This window comes from Ammodytes marinus, assembly GCF_949987685.1.
Source record: "Ammodytes marinus genome assembly, chromosome: 12".
Classification (NCBI taxonomy): domain Eukaryota; kingdom Metazoa; phylum Chordata; class Actinopteri; order Uranoscopiformes; family Ammodytidae; genus Ammodytes; species Ammodytes marinus.
This window is the reverse complement of record NC_137216.1, coordinates 3,036,332-3,052,793: the sequence shown is the minus strand read 5'-3', so window position 1 is coordinate 3,052,793 and position 16,462 is coordinate 3,036,332. Positions and strand designations below refer to the sequence as shown.

Here is a 16,462-nt window from a genome sequence, read left to right as displayed (position 1 = left end):
CAGCTTTTATACTAAGCCAGTGCCTTGGCTGCCGCTAAATAAACTCTAAATTGGATGTTTAAACCTTAGATGAAGGCTTTGTGAAGTCTTCCATTTTTTTCCGTCAGACACTTTTTTTTTCCAACAAAGTTATGAACTGACTTCAGCTGCTGTTTGTCCTCTTTGCAGACAATCACACCTGTTCTATTGATCAGTTCAAATGCAGCAACAATCGCTGTATTCCCAAGAAATGGCTCTGCGATGGAACCAATGACTGCGGTAACAATGAGGATGAGGCCAACACTACGTGCTCAGGTATTGTATGTTCTGTTCTTCATTTGTTTGTCCTAGATAAAGTCTATCTTTAGCTGCACTTTGATAATTCTACCATCATATCGCCTGTGTATACTGTAGGAGGACAGCTTGAGGATAATGTATGGCAAAATCACCCATCCGCTATCATAGCTCCTCTTTGGACACTCATTTCAAAACTGTTAACAATTGTATTTGCCTCAAAAGAGATGGGTCTGTACATGGACTCCGTGTACTTTTATGAAATAGTGATTTCAGAAAAACATATTGTGATTTCAGGAAGTTCATTTGAATATTCAGCATTGAATATGTACTAATGCATCTCAACAACACTAATGTACACCTGAAGAACTAAATATCCAACAGCTCTCTTATATCCATCTGATAGGACACAACACGTGTCCCACTAACAACATTGACTCAAATTCTTTCAGTTCAGATCTTCATTTATCACATTGAGGTCAAGTCAAATCAACATTGAGTCAAATCAAATTGAGGTCAAATACAAAGCGGACAACCTGAGGCTCTTCCAGAGGAGACTGTGTAGAACCCTTTAGAACAACTGCCTATAGCCACTCAGCATTCTCAGTTACAGCGTCACACGAATGGAACTCACTACCAGCTCATATTAGAGAAATGAGTTCTTACCGTTCCTTTTCAGGACAACTAAAAATATGGCTTATTAATAACCAAATATGCACACACTAGGACTGCAATTGCTTCTCCTGCCGACTTCTTAGTAACTGTCGTGTCCTGCTTGCTTGTCTCTTGTGTGCTCCTGTCCTGTGCTGTTCATGTTAGTGTCTGAATTAATATGTTAGTGCTGCATGTTTGTGTGTTATGCTGCTGTATATGTGTTTTTATTGTAGGTGTGTTTGTCCTGCTCTAATCTACTGTTGTGTGCACTTTTCTATAATATTTAATGTACGCTGTGTTTTATTGTCTGCTTATTTTATTGTTTGTTTGCCATTGTCTGTCAATTCATTCTTACTATGTGTTACTGTATTTTCTGAGTCGACTTTGTTGTTTTTGAATCTTTGTTTATACATGCATTTTATTTCTGTAATTTTAGGTTGCCTTTTAAATATCTGGCAGGGGACAACAGATGTAATCTCGCCGCTTAGGCTGACTGTTGATTAGTGTGCAATGTCCCTGAAATAAACCAATAAATAAAATAAATTTATAAATTGAACAAAGGTGCCTGCGGTTGCCAAGGCAGACATCACTATACATGGAAAGCACTGCATAGCACCTTTGACAGACAACTGTATATCAGGATCACATCTCCTCCCATGTTCCTAATGCTGCCTCTCGGGAACTTCTTATCCTGGGAGGATAAGGATCAATACACATTAGCCTGAGCATTATGAATGTTCTCTCATAGTCAGATTGACTTGCATATCAAGTCATCACTTGTCTGCTGTCCACATGTGCTCACTGCCCACCATGCTATATGTAACTGACGGCCCATCAAAAAACACAATTCCCAAAGCCTTATCGCCTTCCGTGCTGAACTGTGTGATTGAGTGATAAACAGTTTGCACTAGGTGGACATTGACACACTGGGTAATGTAGTGAATGTTAGAGTCGTTGTGCATGTCCTGCATTGACTCATGCACGTGTGATTGAATTAATTGGCTTATTTTTCCTCTTGCTCAGCCCAACACTGTCAGGCCGAGCAGTTCTCCTGTCAGAACGGACGGTGTGTACCTCAGGCCTGGAGATGCGACCGGGAAGATGACTGTGGGGATATGTCTGAGGAAATATCATGCAGTGAGTCACCCATGGGCTATTTACCACATGCCACTCAAAACCTCATTCTGCGTGGGATTTTCGACTGCTAGTGCTATTTGGGTTTGCTCTGGTTTTCTGGCCAATATGCAAAATAGTTCCAGCTCTGTGAATGAATGGAATACTAATATAAGGGCATTCAGCCCATTCTCTACGTGTTAACTCCTCACACCTAATGATGTTATGCCTATAGTGAGGGAATAGTTAGCAACAATGAATATGATCTCTTTTCTTGTATCAGACAATATCTGTGAGTTGGATTGGGTTGTCATTTTGCATACTGACTCAATGGTTACGTCTGACTGACTACGTACTTCTTAGAAGCCCCTCAATACCAAGGTCACTTAAGGTTATATGAAAATACCTCATTTTGTGCCGGGCAATATTGACACCAGGTAAGTCCCATTATGGGATCCCACATATTTTACCAGCCTCTTTGCCAGTCACATTTCTTTATTCAACCAATATATGTTTAGGATAATTATTGATGTGTATTTTGACCCAAGAAGTAGACTTGCCCTCACTGATGGCAGGTAAGAGGGGTGATGATGCTGAGTAAAATATACATGCTTTTGTACATTAGTTCACCGGTCATAAGTCAAGTCTCAGGGGTATTATAAAAAGTCTCTGATTCAGTAAGTAAAAGTTTCCATCAGTATTCTGGATTAATCTTTGAATAACATAAATGTGAAAAGGCTAAGGCAAACATGTTTACCAGAGGTTTTTGGGAGTTCTGTAAAGATGTAGCCTATTTAACCTTTTTTTTGTGCAAGGGGAAAGAGCGTTTTAGGCTAAATATCTTTGCAGCAGCAAAGTCAAACTGGATGAATTACCAGTATACATTTGTATGCTGGGGGTAAAGGCTTAAAGATTCCCCCTTTAGTAACTTTTTTGTAATAAATCAGCCTTTTACAGTGATTGATGTTTGCCAACGCTGCACTGTGGTGTATCGCCTGAGCCTCCCATTGTATGTCCTAAGCTGCTTCAATACGCAGTCACAAACAGCCAGGGTGTAAGCAGTAATTAAAGTTCATGCTCGGCTTCATTCAATCATAATCAAGCTGTGCAGCAAAACATATTCTCTCCCTTACCGTTGTCTGGGATTCCTCAGGCAATACTTCTCCGGAGGCGCTCGACTGTGCAGCTCTGGCAGCTCACTTAGCTTCAGTGGAGCTACTGTGGCTTTTTTGGAAACACCTGAAGCTCAGTGGTGGCCGCCTTGGAGATTGATGCTAATTTGGATTTTGTTTGTCAGTAGTTTAGTAGTTGTCACACGGTGTCTCATATTGGGCCCCTCTGTTCACTTGAAGCCGTCATTATTTATGGATGCCAGTGTTCCATTTTTTCCAGGCTCACTGTTTACTCCAAAACCGTCATTATTTATGGATGTACGTGCTTCATTTTTAATGAATGTTAAATTTCCAACCCGTCATGCGCCGTCAGTTGGACCCAACACATTTGTGAGAAATATAGAAGACACTTGTCTGATAAAGATACAATATGTTCTTCTTCGACAGCGCCTAAGGTATTCCAGACGGCGGCAGATGCCAACAAATCAATTTAAATGTAGACTTGCATTTCATCCCGAAGTGAATAGCTTCAGGCATCCTGTAATGATATTTGAAAAGTATTGTATGTACAGTATCAGAAATGCATAATATCTGATGGGAATACAAAAAAAACATAAGCATTTGTATTCCTTGCTGCAGGGATAGAGAATAATTAGTTAGAGATGTCTCCTTGGAATCAATGATGGATGTTGTATAAACTATTGACTGACTACAGAATTGGTCACGGTTTTGCTCTCAACAACTTGCATTGTCAAGTTAAGTTCATATATAAAATAAAGTATTCAATAATATAATATACGGGACTGTTGGATTGTAGTTCTTTGAACAAGCCCACAGTCACATAATGGTTGATGAAAGTCGGTAGGATGTGGGTTTCTTTGTGGTCACAAGGCCAAGAATGTAATACAGGCTCTGTTGAGTTCAGACATTGGTCAAGATGGGACATGTGAAAATAGACCTTGTTGTGAATAGATCAGGGCCATGCAGTACAAAGCGTTCATCAAAAAAGGAATTTCAGATTATTTTCAATTTTTTCCTCTTCCATCCTGAGGGCCACATACACGACATCCTTTGATAAGAATACCTGCAGTTGTAGAACTAGAACTTTAAGTCAGAATGGAAATCTTAACTTTAGTTGGTTACAGTGACGTGGCTTAGGTGGTTAAGCGGGTTGGCCAACGATTCAAGGGTTGGCGGTTCGATCCCCGCCCGGCCACCTGTGTCATGGTTGTTGTGTCCTTAGGGAAGACACTTCACCCACCTTGCCTTGTGTGAATGTGTATGTTTGAGGTGGCGGTCGGAGGGGCTGTTGGCGCTGAATGGCAGCCACGCTTCCGTCAGTCTGCCCTGTGGCTACTATCGTAGTTTACCACCACCTATGGAAGTAAATGAGTGTCATCGGATTTTGAAAATAAAAAGCCATTGAATTTTATGCACTGAATATTTATGCATTGAAATAACGTATCTGAATTTTTTGCAGCAATGAAATAATGTATCTGAATTTTTTGCCTCTGAATTTAATTCATACAATTTTAAACAACTAATGTTCACATTTATTTTACAATGTTCTCAAATTCAAAATCAAATATTCAACGTTAAAAAATTAAACGTGCCAAATTCAACTGCAAAATCCCATGTATGAAATTCAGAGGAAAACTTTGGGGACGCAAGGAAGAGCAATCGATCTGATAGCCATGGACGTCGATTTGGCTAAACAAGTGGGGGGGACAAACAGGCATTCTGGAGTGCATTTTCAAAAGTGGGGGGGACAATGAGGAAACATATTTTTTTCTCTTTAGTGCAGGTAATGAACGGTTCTGAAAGACGGCATACCCGCTCACTAATGAATACAATGTATACAAAACACTGATGTCTGACACATTTGATGAAAAAAGCATTTTCAAAAAGCAGCGGACATATGAGCCACTAGCTGCTCCCCGTAGCCCAACCAAACATGACGTAAACAAAAGGAGCTTGGGAAGGTAGTTCCGACTGAGCACATCGAGCCGAAGCACGGCTGGACTGTCGCACAACAATATTACTCCGCCTCGGTCTCCATGGCAACCTAGCTAGTAGCATAGCCATGATCAGCTTCAATTACTTCTTGATAAACAACCAGTGACGTGCGGTGAGGTCAGTGAGTGGGTAGGCACTGAGTTCTGAAAGCCAGATTTCTCTAAACCTATATATTGTTAAATCAAAAACAATAAACAACAAACAGGCACGCACGGCCGATTTCAAATAAGTTCCTCCCTTTCTTTCTCTCTCTCACTCACTCACTCACACACACACACACACACACAGACGGGACGTATATGAAATGTCACGACGGTGACTTCAGGTTTGCCCGTAGCCTACTGTAGTTTGGTCTAAATGATTAAACATCGCATCCATCGACTTAACGGACCCGTCCCTCACACCGAGGGCCGAAAAAACGTAAGGCAACAAGTCAAACCTTCGCCGATTCAAACTACCGGTACTACTTCTATTCAACTTAAAAATAAAAGACAGCATTCATCATTATGTAGGACTACAGCATAACTGATGGCAACTCCACTCCATAAACTTTATCTTAATAGATAAAGTACCAGTAGCATATGTCCCATGGACCTGTCCAGCATCAGAATGTAACCATTTATCCACATTGCAGAGCTTAGTTTGTCCGTCAGTAACAATGAAAACACAACTGCTCAATTGAATATAAAATGCAGAATGGATTGCACTCGGTATCAATTCATCCAACTTTATTATTAAATAAACCCCAAAAAAGTTTCTGACTCACCAATCTGACTCCCTGGCTGTAGAAATAAGCAAGACGATAGTAATCCAGTGACAGTCTGACTGACAGCACAGCTAGCTAGCATCCTTCCGTTCATGTAGGCTACCTGTCCGTTTGAAATGCTCGAACATTGTTTGTCCCTGTTGCTGCTGTACACCGTCCAAGGCTGGCGCAGGCCTTTCTCTTGCTATTCATTCTGTTCCTTTTTAAATTATAATCCAATTTGTTAAAATTCCTCCAGTCTGAAATATCTGCAGGCACGGCAGCTGCAATGTTGACTTAAAAATCCGCGGGGGTAATGCGACGTGAATGAGCATAGCCAACGTAATGACGTTGGCCTAAGCTGCGTAAATGTCTAGTAATATCTCGATTTTAATTGGTCCATGAATGATATGTAATGTAAAGGCTTATGTGGCATACCATTTACGTAAAAAAGGCACAAAGAATTATGCTTATTTGCGTACATGTTAAATAATACAGAATCAAGTGCGCATGCGCGAAAACTTTTTTCTTGCCGTCCACAATGAATAGGCGCAAAGGCACTGATTCTTTGCCGTACACAATGAATGGGAAACAGCAAAGGCACAATATTTTTTTGGCATAACTTACTAACTGCCACGTTTCGAATCAAAACGTCTACACTTTTTTAAAGTAATCGCGGATTACATGTAAAGATCGAAATAATTAACAGTTACAGTAATAATACAAATATAAGTTTATTAAATAAAAAAAATATTTTATTTTATTTTATTTTTTTGCACACGGGACCGCACGTCACTGTAAACAACATCGTCAGTATCCATGTGCCGCGACACAAGCTGCTGTTAGTGTCCGCTACATTAACAGTCATTAGTGGGCATAGAGGATGGTAAATCCCTACAGTTTACACTTCACAACGGGACACTTATAGCCACTCGCCGTTGTCTCTCTGCTGCTGATTGAAATGCATCAGTCTTCTCTGGTGTGCAAACTAGCGGAGACTTCGGAGCATGTTTTCTCTGGTGTGCAAACTAGTGTGTGTGTGTGAGAGAGAGAGAGAGAGAGTGAGAGAGAGAGAGAGAGAGAGAGAGAGAGAGAGAGAGAGAGAGAGAGAGAGAGAGAGAGAGAGAGAGAGAGAGAGAGAGAGAGACCTTAACGCTGTGTTTTAATACGGCTGGACGCACTCCATGTCCGGTTTAAAAAGTGGGGGGGACAAAATGAGTCTTGACAAAAAGTGGGGGGTACATGTACCCCCCATCCCCCCCGTAATCGACGTCTATGCTGATAGCCATTATATTCTTCCCTATATAGAAACATGTTTGTACTCACCCAAGCACCATCGTTACATGCGTTGCCGTTTGACATAGCTAAAACCTGATTTGCCTTCCTGCATCAGTCAGGGGTATCCAAGGCAACAAGCTAATATTTCCACTGGCTCTCTTTGTTTGAACGAGATCTAGCATCTATGATCGATTGCTCTTCCTTGGGTCCCCAAAGTTTTACTCTGAATTTCATACATGGGATTTTGCGGTTGAATTTGTCACGTTGAATTTTTTAACGTTGAATATTTGATTTTGAATTTGAGAACATTGTAAAATAAAGGTGAAAATTAGTTGTTTAAAATGTAATGAGTTAAATTCAGAGGCAAAAAATTCAGATACATTATTTTAATGCTGCAAAAAATTCAGATACGTTATTTCAATGCATAAATATTCAGTGCTTAAAATTCAATGGCTTTTTATTTTCAAAATCCGATGACACTCATTTACTTCCATGACCACCGGTATGACTGTGTGTGAATGAATGGAACCTGGAACCCTGTAAAGCGCATTGAGTCGCAGGGAAATAAAGCGCTAAATAAATCCAATCCATTACCACATATAATAACTATGTGCATATGGAAGCAATGCCTGTATTGACATGTCTCAACTATAAGGTAGATTGCCATTGAATTTGGGACAGACATTTACATTACATGCTTTTAGTACCATTTAGCATCCTAAAGCCTCATGGCCCTCATGGCTCTCATATGAGCTTCATCCAGTAGGATTACATTTTAAGGGAGAGAATAATCTGAATGTTAACCCTGTTGTCAATAGGAAGGACTATAGACCCCTTACCAGTCTACGTCACACAGCGTCACTCCCCGCTCTACTGCGCATGTCATTTGCAGAAAGAGACAAGAGCGACACGAGCCACAATCATGTATTGTTGTGCTGTTGGATGCACAAACCGTTTATTTTTAGTTTGAATGGTGATAAAGCTAGTAAATGCCCAAATGCACCGCTGTATAATTACATAAATGAGTTGTGAAATGTTTACAATAAGGACAGTGACCGGAGACGAGGCTATAGCAATGGAAAGCAATGTAGGCTTATTTACAATGACCCAGACGTTATACATCTCCGTCCTCTTCCCTTGTGTTTGACTCTATGGTTTGACTAGGCAGTAGGGGTTTGCACGTGTACACGTGTAGCCGGTAAGTAAGCTAAATCATACCATTTAGGAAAAATCAATAAACGAAAACCGAGTGGGGTCGACATGTGCTAGCCTACTGTAGGCTACTAAAGCAGATAACACAACACATTATTGTGTTTGGTTATAATATTTATTCATTTAACTATTTAACTGCTCCACCATAAGTTTCACTTTCCTTTTCATCTCCGTCTCAAACAGCTGGTCTGATAAGCTGGTCGGCTTGTGAGCCCAACGGCCCCTAAAGCCGGAGTCAGTCTAAAAACAGATGATCACGGCGAGTTATGATCACTTTTAAATCAAAAAGCTAAATTATGAAATAAAGGCATCTCTGCCTCTCTCTGTCTATCTGTCTGCCGGTCTTTACTGTCACTCTCCAACAGCAGTCCGGCCACTGAAGTCGTCGGGGCCATTTCTTCTCATCATTTATCTACTCAACTGCCCGCAACGCGTATGGGTCATTAAGACGTATCCTGTTCAATAGTGTTAATGTGTCCGCATAACCAATGTTATCACTCGCTGATAAACTGTTTTTAGTAAGCTGACAACATCGCTATTTAGCACCATGGACCTATAAAGAAACGCCACAACTGCAATATAACCAAACGGGTAACCATGGCAACCAGCCAAACAATTTTTCTTTCTGCAAATATGCAGCGCGCGCATCCGCCGTGTTGATAAACACGGTAAGGGGTCTATTGTCAGACATTACTGCATGCAAAAAAATTCATAATTTCATCCCGTTTCAAAAAGCTTACATTTTATAGAGGATATTTATTCATAGAAAATGACTTCAGAATTACAGATGACTCTTCCACTGACTCTACCATGATTCCATCCCTACAATCTCAGCCACATAATTCCTTTATTTCACATTTTTATAGAAATGCCAGGAAGTTATGTGAACGAAGCTCTATATTCCCATTGATTCAACTTGAATAATGTTAAAATATCATTTTCTCCAACGTATTATACCAACTAATTAACATGATGATGACAAATACTTCACATTGGTATGCATGGACAGGTTTTAGGATATGTATCTGGTAGAAGTGGTTGTTGAGCTTGGCCTGGGATCGTATTTGATGTGTCCCTGTATGCAAACCTTTTTTTCAGCCTTCCCCACCTGTGAGCCCATCACCCAGTTCAGCTGTTCAAACGGACGATGCATCAGTGCGCAGTGGCATTGTGATTCAGGTGAGGACAAGAAGGTTATGGATATACTCATCTGTTACGTTCGGTCTAGGGGTAAAGTAAATTGGGGGCTCGTCCGGGATATTCAAAGTTTGTGAATCAATGCATTTTTGTGGTGGTTTCACAATTGCATTGATCAGCCTTTCCTGTTTTTTTTTGCCTGTGTGTAGATGATGACTGTGGAGACGGCAGCGATGAAGTGGGCTGTGTCCGGTCCTGTGCTAACTCCCAGTTCCAGTGCACAAGTGGCCGCTGCATTCCAGACCACTGGGCCTGCGATGGGGACAATGACTGTGGGGACTACAGTGATGAGAACACGACCTGCAGAGGTGGATCAGCATGTAAGAAAGCCTGCAGTACTTATTCAAATGGTGTGAAGTGTTCAAGCTATAGTGTGTAACTTATGACGGCCCCATTAGGAATTCTGGTCATTGCAAAAACACTGTCGGCGCACCAGTTTGTAAACACTGCCATACTGAGAAATACAGACAGTGTGTTGTGGAGCTGATAGGCTTAATCAACTTTGTGTAAAATAGTTTGGCAATGGCTTGAAATTTAACCGAAATTCATTTTTATAAAAAAATAATTATGCACTATAGCTTTAAGTCAGACAAAATGTAGGTAAACTAACCCACCTCCCTTCGCATTGGAAGGCCCTTTGCTATTGTTCATGTGCTACGTGGAAATATTAGTAATATAAATCCAATTAGTACCTACTATATATATTTATGAAGTCTGTATTTGAAAGATCTCCCTTTGCAGCAGAGCTGTCGGCGTGTACCTTTTATACGATTGTAGCTGCCCTTATATCTCTTTTATTTAACTAATTATTTTATCTGTAATTCGAATCCATGTTTAAATTTAGATGTTTTAATTTCTACTATAACAATTATTCTGCAGCGTGAGGCCAATAACTTTGTTTTCACACTCTAATCTTATCTAACCTCTGTTCGGGGGAAATTTTACCATCGGGAGATTAATCATTTAATGTAATTACCACAGAAACCTCATGCGAGCTCCTGGAAACTCACAGCTCACTTGCTTGTCTGTAGAATGTGTAGACCATTCATCAAACAGGCTTCTCCACTCCCCCGTGTCTGCATCTGATTTTGCCCCAGGGGATTGAATCCTTCTTAGCTTTCTGCCTTTTGCTGTTGATGAAATGTCCTTTTGGGTTTGTCTTTTGAGTGGAAAATCAAACGATTAATCCTATTCACGCCATCATTTATACTGGATGCACAATGCTATGACTTTAAAAACATTTATATTGATGAAAATGTTTTGATGTACCATTGATCAAGAAGCAGTTTGATGATTGAAATATATACGATTTAAATACTATCAAATGATTCATGAATATTGAACTGCTACAACAAACATTTCAAAAAGTTTGTGATGCAGTTCACACTGGAAATGGGTTTATGCATTCAGTATCAGAGCAGAATATCGCAGGTGACTCCCAAGACCTGCAATGAAACATTTAACATAATGGTGTAGTGGTTAAAATGCTATTATTTGTTATATTATTTAACCTGGACCAGAGTCATTAAAGACAGAAAAATCCTAAAGACTACAGACTTTTAAATAAGTATGTAAAAATAATGTCCCTCTTTAGAACGAACCCAATGTCCTGTTTGCAGAAACAAAACCTTTTCAAGCAGAAATAGATGGCTGTGTAAATACAATTATAGTTCAATACTGCTTTGCCTTTCGCCCTGTGACAGTGTGCTCTTTTTATTTGTTAAACCGCAGTTTGCCGAATGACTTTTGTTGCAGTGCTGCCATCTGTGATTGAGTGCAGTGGAGAGGAGTTCCACTGTGTCACCGACGGGACCTGCATCCCAGAACGCTGGAGATGTGACGGGGACAAGGACTGTGAGGACGGCAGCGACGAGAAAGACTGCGAGGGCACCAAGAGAATGTGTGACCCCAAGGCCAAGTTCACCTGCAAAGATACAGGTAGTGAATACAGTGCCCTACTCCACAACACACTGAGGTCAGAGGTGAATACATGTTATGTGGCTTTGTAATATACTTCTAGAAGTTTTAAAAGACACTCAATGCGTTTCCATGGGAAAACTAGATTGGATAAAGACATATACCGAACTTGCCACTCGAACGGACCGCGTCACTTGTCTGAGTATACATGGCCTTTCAAATATCCGATAAATGGCCGGAGCATAGCTGACTCCGCTATTCTAGGTGGCGCTGTAGCCCTTTCAACAAGTGGTTAAAGGAGCCACGTCAGGTTCCTTTCCGGCAAAAACACTACTATTTATTACGTCGTCTCCTTCCACTTCCTTGTGAAATCCTCCACAGGCAAGCACAGAACGCAAACTCCGATATGAGATATGCGATCCTGTATACATGCAGGTAGAATGCCGACTATGAAAGAGTTAGCTAGGTGTTCTTACCCGACTTCCCTTCCGTTAATGTGTAGATTTGTGTGCAAAGTAGATCGGATAAAGGTGTTTACATCCATTTTACAAGTCCTGTTGAAGTCTTATTCGTTTATTTACCTGATTATGAGTCTGCATGTAAACGCACTGAGTGTAGTAGTGTTGATTTTAGAAACACTTCATAAGGCATTAGCGTAAATGTTTTTGTAAACAGACTTTTATTATTTTTGGTACCTTGACATGTTTCAGAGGTATGAAAAGTGATAATATACAAAAACATGTAAGTTAATTATAAAGATGAATGAACATTGTTGTACTACTACTACTACTACTTCATCAGGCAGCTGACACTTTTAAATGTTCCATAATGTAAAATCACTCCAGAGAGGCATGAGAATTAAATTCAGCCTGCATTTGCAGATAGTTTTTGTGAGCATGGAGGAGAGAGAGAGAGAGAAATTAGTTGACTTGTGTACTATCAACAATAGTATGGTGTTATATAAAAGCTATTTCAACATGTAAATAATAAAAACATGTTTTACCATAAAAGCAGGGACATAGATTAAAAAACGGAAAATAAAGATTTCACCTTCTAAAAGGCATGATCCTCTGGAATGTTAACCTAGCCTGAAGCTTATACTACTGAACACATGCCAAAACATATTCCTTATGAAGAAGGAAAAAATAAATACTTTAGTTTATGAGCTTGGACTTTCACTGAACTTAACCTTGGCATAGAAAGCTGCAATAAACAATAACTTCTCAACAGACAGACTAAATAAAATATAATTTCCACTCCGGTCTTAAGATAGGATGAATGTATCTTCATGCTCATTTCAAGAGTGTGTGTGTGTGTGTGTGTGTGTGTATCAGTTATAAACAAAGCTGCCGAATGGCTTGCTTTCCTTTCATGAAAGCTTCCCTCTCTGACAGGCTGTAAAGGCTTAAACATTCTCCACTATTGCACAGTGCAGTGACATTTCAATGTAATTGTTTAACCTATTAGGACATACTACTTACAATGGCCTGTTTAACCTCCACATGTACATACATAAAGCATCTACACATTATTTTACCTGAAAAAAGAAGGTCAGAGAAAAATACACCCTGTGTTCCAAATCACATACTTTTTCTTTTTACTACACTACATACTAAAGTACAGAAGAGTTTTAGGGCCACAGGAGAGAAAAAAAATCAGATAAGGAAGTTTTTTTTTCATTATGTCAAGATGCTATTGGAGTTAATGGGGCATTTATGTATTTTCAGCATACTACAATTGACGTGCATGCATTGGGACATACTAAATATTTTTCTGGCACTCTAGATAGTAGGGAAGTATGTACGGAAGAGGATTAGGGCCAAACATAAAGTTTGAAGTCAGAATTCTGACTTTTCTCAGAATTCCATAGTTCTGACTTTTTTTTCTCTCAGAATTCTGAGAAAAAAGGCAGAAATCTGACTTTAAAGCCAGAACTAAAAAAAAATTGTATGTGTGGCCCTAATCCTCTTCCGTAAGTATGGGGTTTGGAACGCAGGGACAGTTGCTTTCTGTTTTGAGCTTTCAGCCCATCCCTTGAAAGTTTGATCAAGAATGGAGTCAATGCTGCGTGGTGATTGGTTAGTTGCACCACGCGCAATTATTACAGTATTCACTTTAATTCTGCAGTGTCACATGCACCGTTGCACTTCATTTTGCCCTCTCCAACAATATTCAAAAGGGTTTCAAAAAGGGGTCATCCTAGCATGTTTGATGGAGTAAAGGGATCTGTATTAAATTCTTATTTCTCCTCTTAAAATATATACAGTATATAAAAGAAAGATATAAGACTCATTAAAGACCTATGCCCAACCTTTGCAGAATAGTTGCACTCAATGCAACAAAACACAACTTGTTTAACCACCCACACATGTGTGTATTTGTTAAGTGTGTCCTGAAAAAACATTTGTTGGAAACATGTCAAGAAAGCTCAAACGGAGCAAGGCTAAGTAAAGACTTGGATATACTGTAGCTACTATATCAGCTACTATAGCTAATATAGAAATGGACTTGTGAAGTGGAAACAGGTCTGAATCCAGACTCACGACTCAGAGAGCAACACGACACAAGCAAAACTTCACATTTACACTTACGACAGGCAAAGAAAACCAAGTAAAGTTATCCAGACAGGGGGCAGGCCAATACATGTCAACTGGCCGTTATATATACTACAAGACTGATAGGGAAAGTGACAGAACTGAAATGACATGAGATTTAGAACATGGCTGGTGAGAAAGCAAATCAGACATGAAAATGTGAGGAGTTATTTGTTGTCAATGTGAAAGGAACCTCCAATATATCCTTTTATGTATTGGAATGGAGCAGGTATCTTGCTCAAATAATAAGACCATTCAAGTTTCCTGAGTATAAAAGCACTATTTCAGCGGCTTACACTTGTTCCTAAAATAGCTTTTTTTATTTTCTTGTTTATGAGAAAAATGTAAAAACTTGGGTAAAGGAGAACTGGTTCGAGGTTGAAAGAGTGTACAATTTACTATAGTATATTGAACAACTGAGATTGAACTATGAACTGTGAGCCATTCCAATGATGGATCAAGATATGATAGTGTTGTACATATAAAGACATATTGATATGGTGGCTGGTAAATCCTTTGTTTTTGTGGCCAATCATTTACCAGTGCAACTGACTTGACCAGGCCTCCAGGTTTTGGGGCAAAACCTTAGTCAGGCAAATGGTGCAATAGGCTACATTTCAGTAGCTCCAAGAAGCAGATCAGTTGCAGGCCCCTTTTTGATATGTGCTTACTGTTCAACCTCAGAATGTCCCTCTTGGGGTTTGGCAGAGCATCCAATGTTCACAACCTCAGTCCAAGATCGCTGCCTCAAGCAAAATGAAATGCAAAATGGATGGGATTTTAGAACAGTCAGCGCCTCCAGGCCATGACTAGTATGCACCCAGGTACATTTCATGGCCATGTATTACATGTTTAGTATGCTTTCAGTGGTTAAGATAAGTGTTCTGTACTGGTGGTGTTGGTATTGGTGAGTAACAGTTATTTTACCTTGACCATATTTGTCTCAATCATGAGTCATGACTAGTCGTATTAGCAGTGCCTGGCTATTTTCGATTAGCAACTCTCCTGAATAGCAGCAGAATTATTTTTCATAATAAAGTGTTAACATCAAATTGAATTTCACATTTCATTTAGATATACATCCTCAGCTATGCGTAGAGCTGTGCCCAACATTATTAAGAAATGACCTGCTCAGTTTGGAAATCCATCTGTGGATATGCTGCATTTGTGTTGAATTAAAGATGAAACCCATTTAATATTTGAGCTCTTCTATATTTTTGGATGGAACATGTATTTACCACTTGAAATAATAAGCAAGCTAAATTAAGTAGACCCACTCTGAAGTACACACTCACTTTTTTCCCCACCACTCCAAGAATATAATTTCTTTTTTCATCTTCATCCCCTCATTTTCTCTGTACAGATACACACACTCACAAACTCATTAGCTTCTAGCTCATGTCATTTAAGGTTAAAATACCAGAATCAAGACTGGTTAATAGAGTTACATGAATCATTAAAATGATTGTCCATGTGCGTTACTACAAACACTCACTTAAAATAGAACATTTCTGTGCCCCAAGTGTCATCCATATTTAAGCACTCACACACTTGAACAGCACACAAGCTTGTTTTTTTTGCACTGGCATTACAAGTCAATCCAAAGTGGCATGTCTGACTTCACATGTGCATTGACACCTTTGAATATGATGCTAATAAGTTTCACCATAGGTCAAAAATGATACATCCTCATATCTATCTTGTTTTTCTTTCCTCTCCCCCTCAACACTGTCACCTAAGTCTTTCTACCCTGCACAGTGAGGGGATTACAAATTAACCACGTGTATACATATCAGAGTGTGAGTGTGAGGAATTATGATCTGGTGTGGATTTTTTCAAGTCAACATTTATCACTCTGTTGTTGATTGAGGCTTTCTGGGGTAAAAGCTTGCCATTTTTTTGTTATGTAATATTTATTCTAAAGATATGAATGACGAAATTAGTGATAACATAATCTTTCTAATTTGTGTAATTTATTCAATGCTTAGTGGAAAGTGTAAGCACTCAACGTACCAGTTAAATTGCAGTAAATTAAAGGAAGAGTCAGCGATTCTGGAGAACGCTTGCTGTCAACTACATTTTTGTCAAAATCGGTGAATATCTCCTCACGATTTCCGTACTGTGTGTACGCTTAAAAAAAATCCATGTGTTAATACACAGCCTACTAGGCTCTGTAAACCGGCATGTTTCTAGCTACGGTGGGCCCCCTTGGTTAACATACCCTTTCTTTACATGTCCATTCACAGAGCCTATATGGAATGTGAATAAACACCAGATTATTTTTCAGCCCACACACAGTATGTACAGGTAGCCGTTCATGATGAGGGGATATTCACAGATTTTGGCAAAAA

General features: G+C 39.6%; 1 protein-coding gene across 1 annotated transcript in view; it reads left to right on the top strand.

The window, feature by feature from the left end:
• The window catches only part of lrp1bb (low density lipoprotein receptor-related protein 1Bb), a gene marked incomplete at both ends in the record, with an annotated part of 302,818 nt that overhangs the window by 153,596 nt on the left and 132,760 nt on the right, over positions 1-16,462 (top strand). Inside the window, 5 exons of the mRNA XM_080038312.1 lie at positions 169-294; positions 1,951-2,064; positions 9,502-9,582; positions 9,750-9,920; positions 11,356-11,538. Of these exons, the coding sequence (XP_079894438.1) occupies positions 169-294; positions 1,951-2,064; positions 9,502-9,582; positions 9,750-9,920; positions 11,356-11,538 (675 nt within the window). The remainder of the gene's footprint in view (positions 1-168; positions 295-1,950; positions 2,065-9,501; positions 9,583-9,749; positions 9,921-11,355; positions 11,539-16,462) is intronic.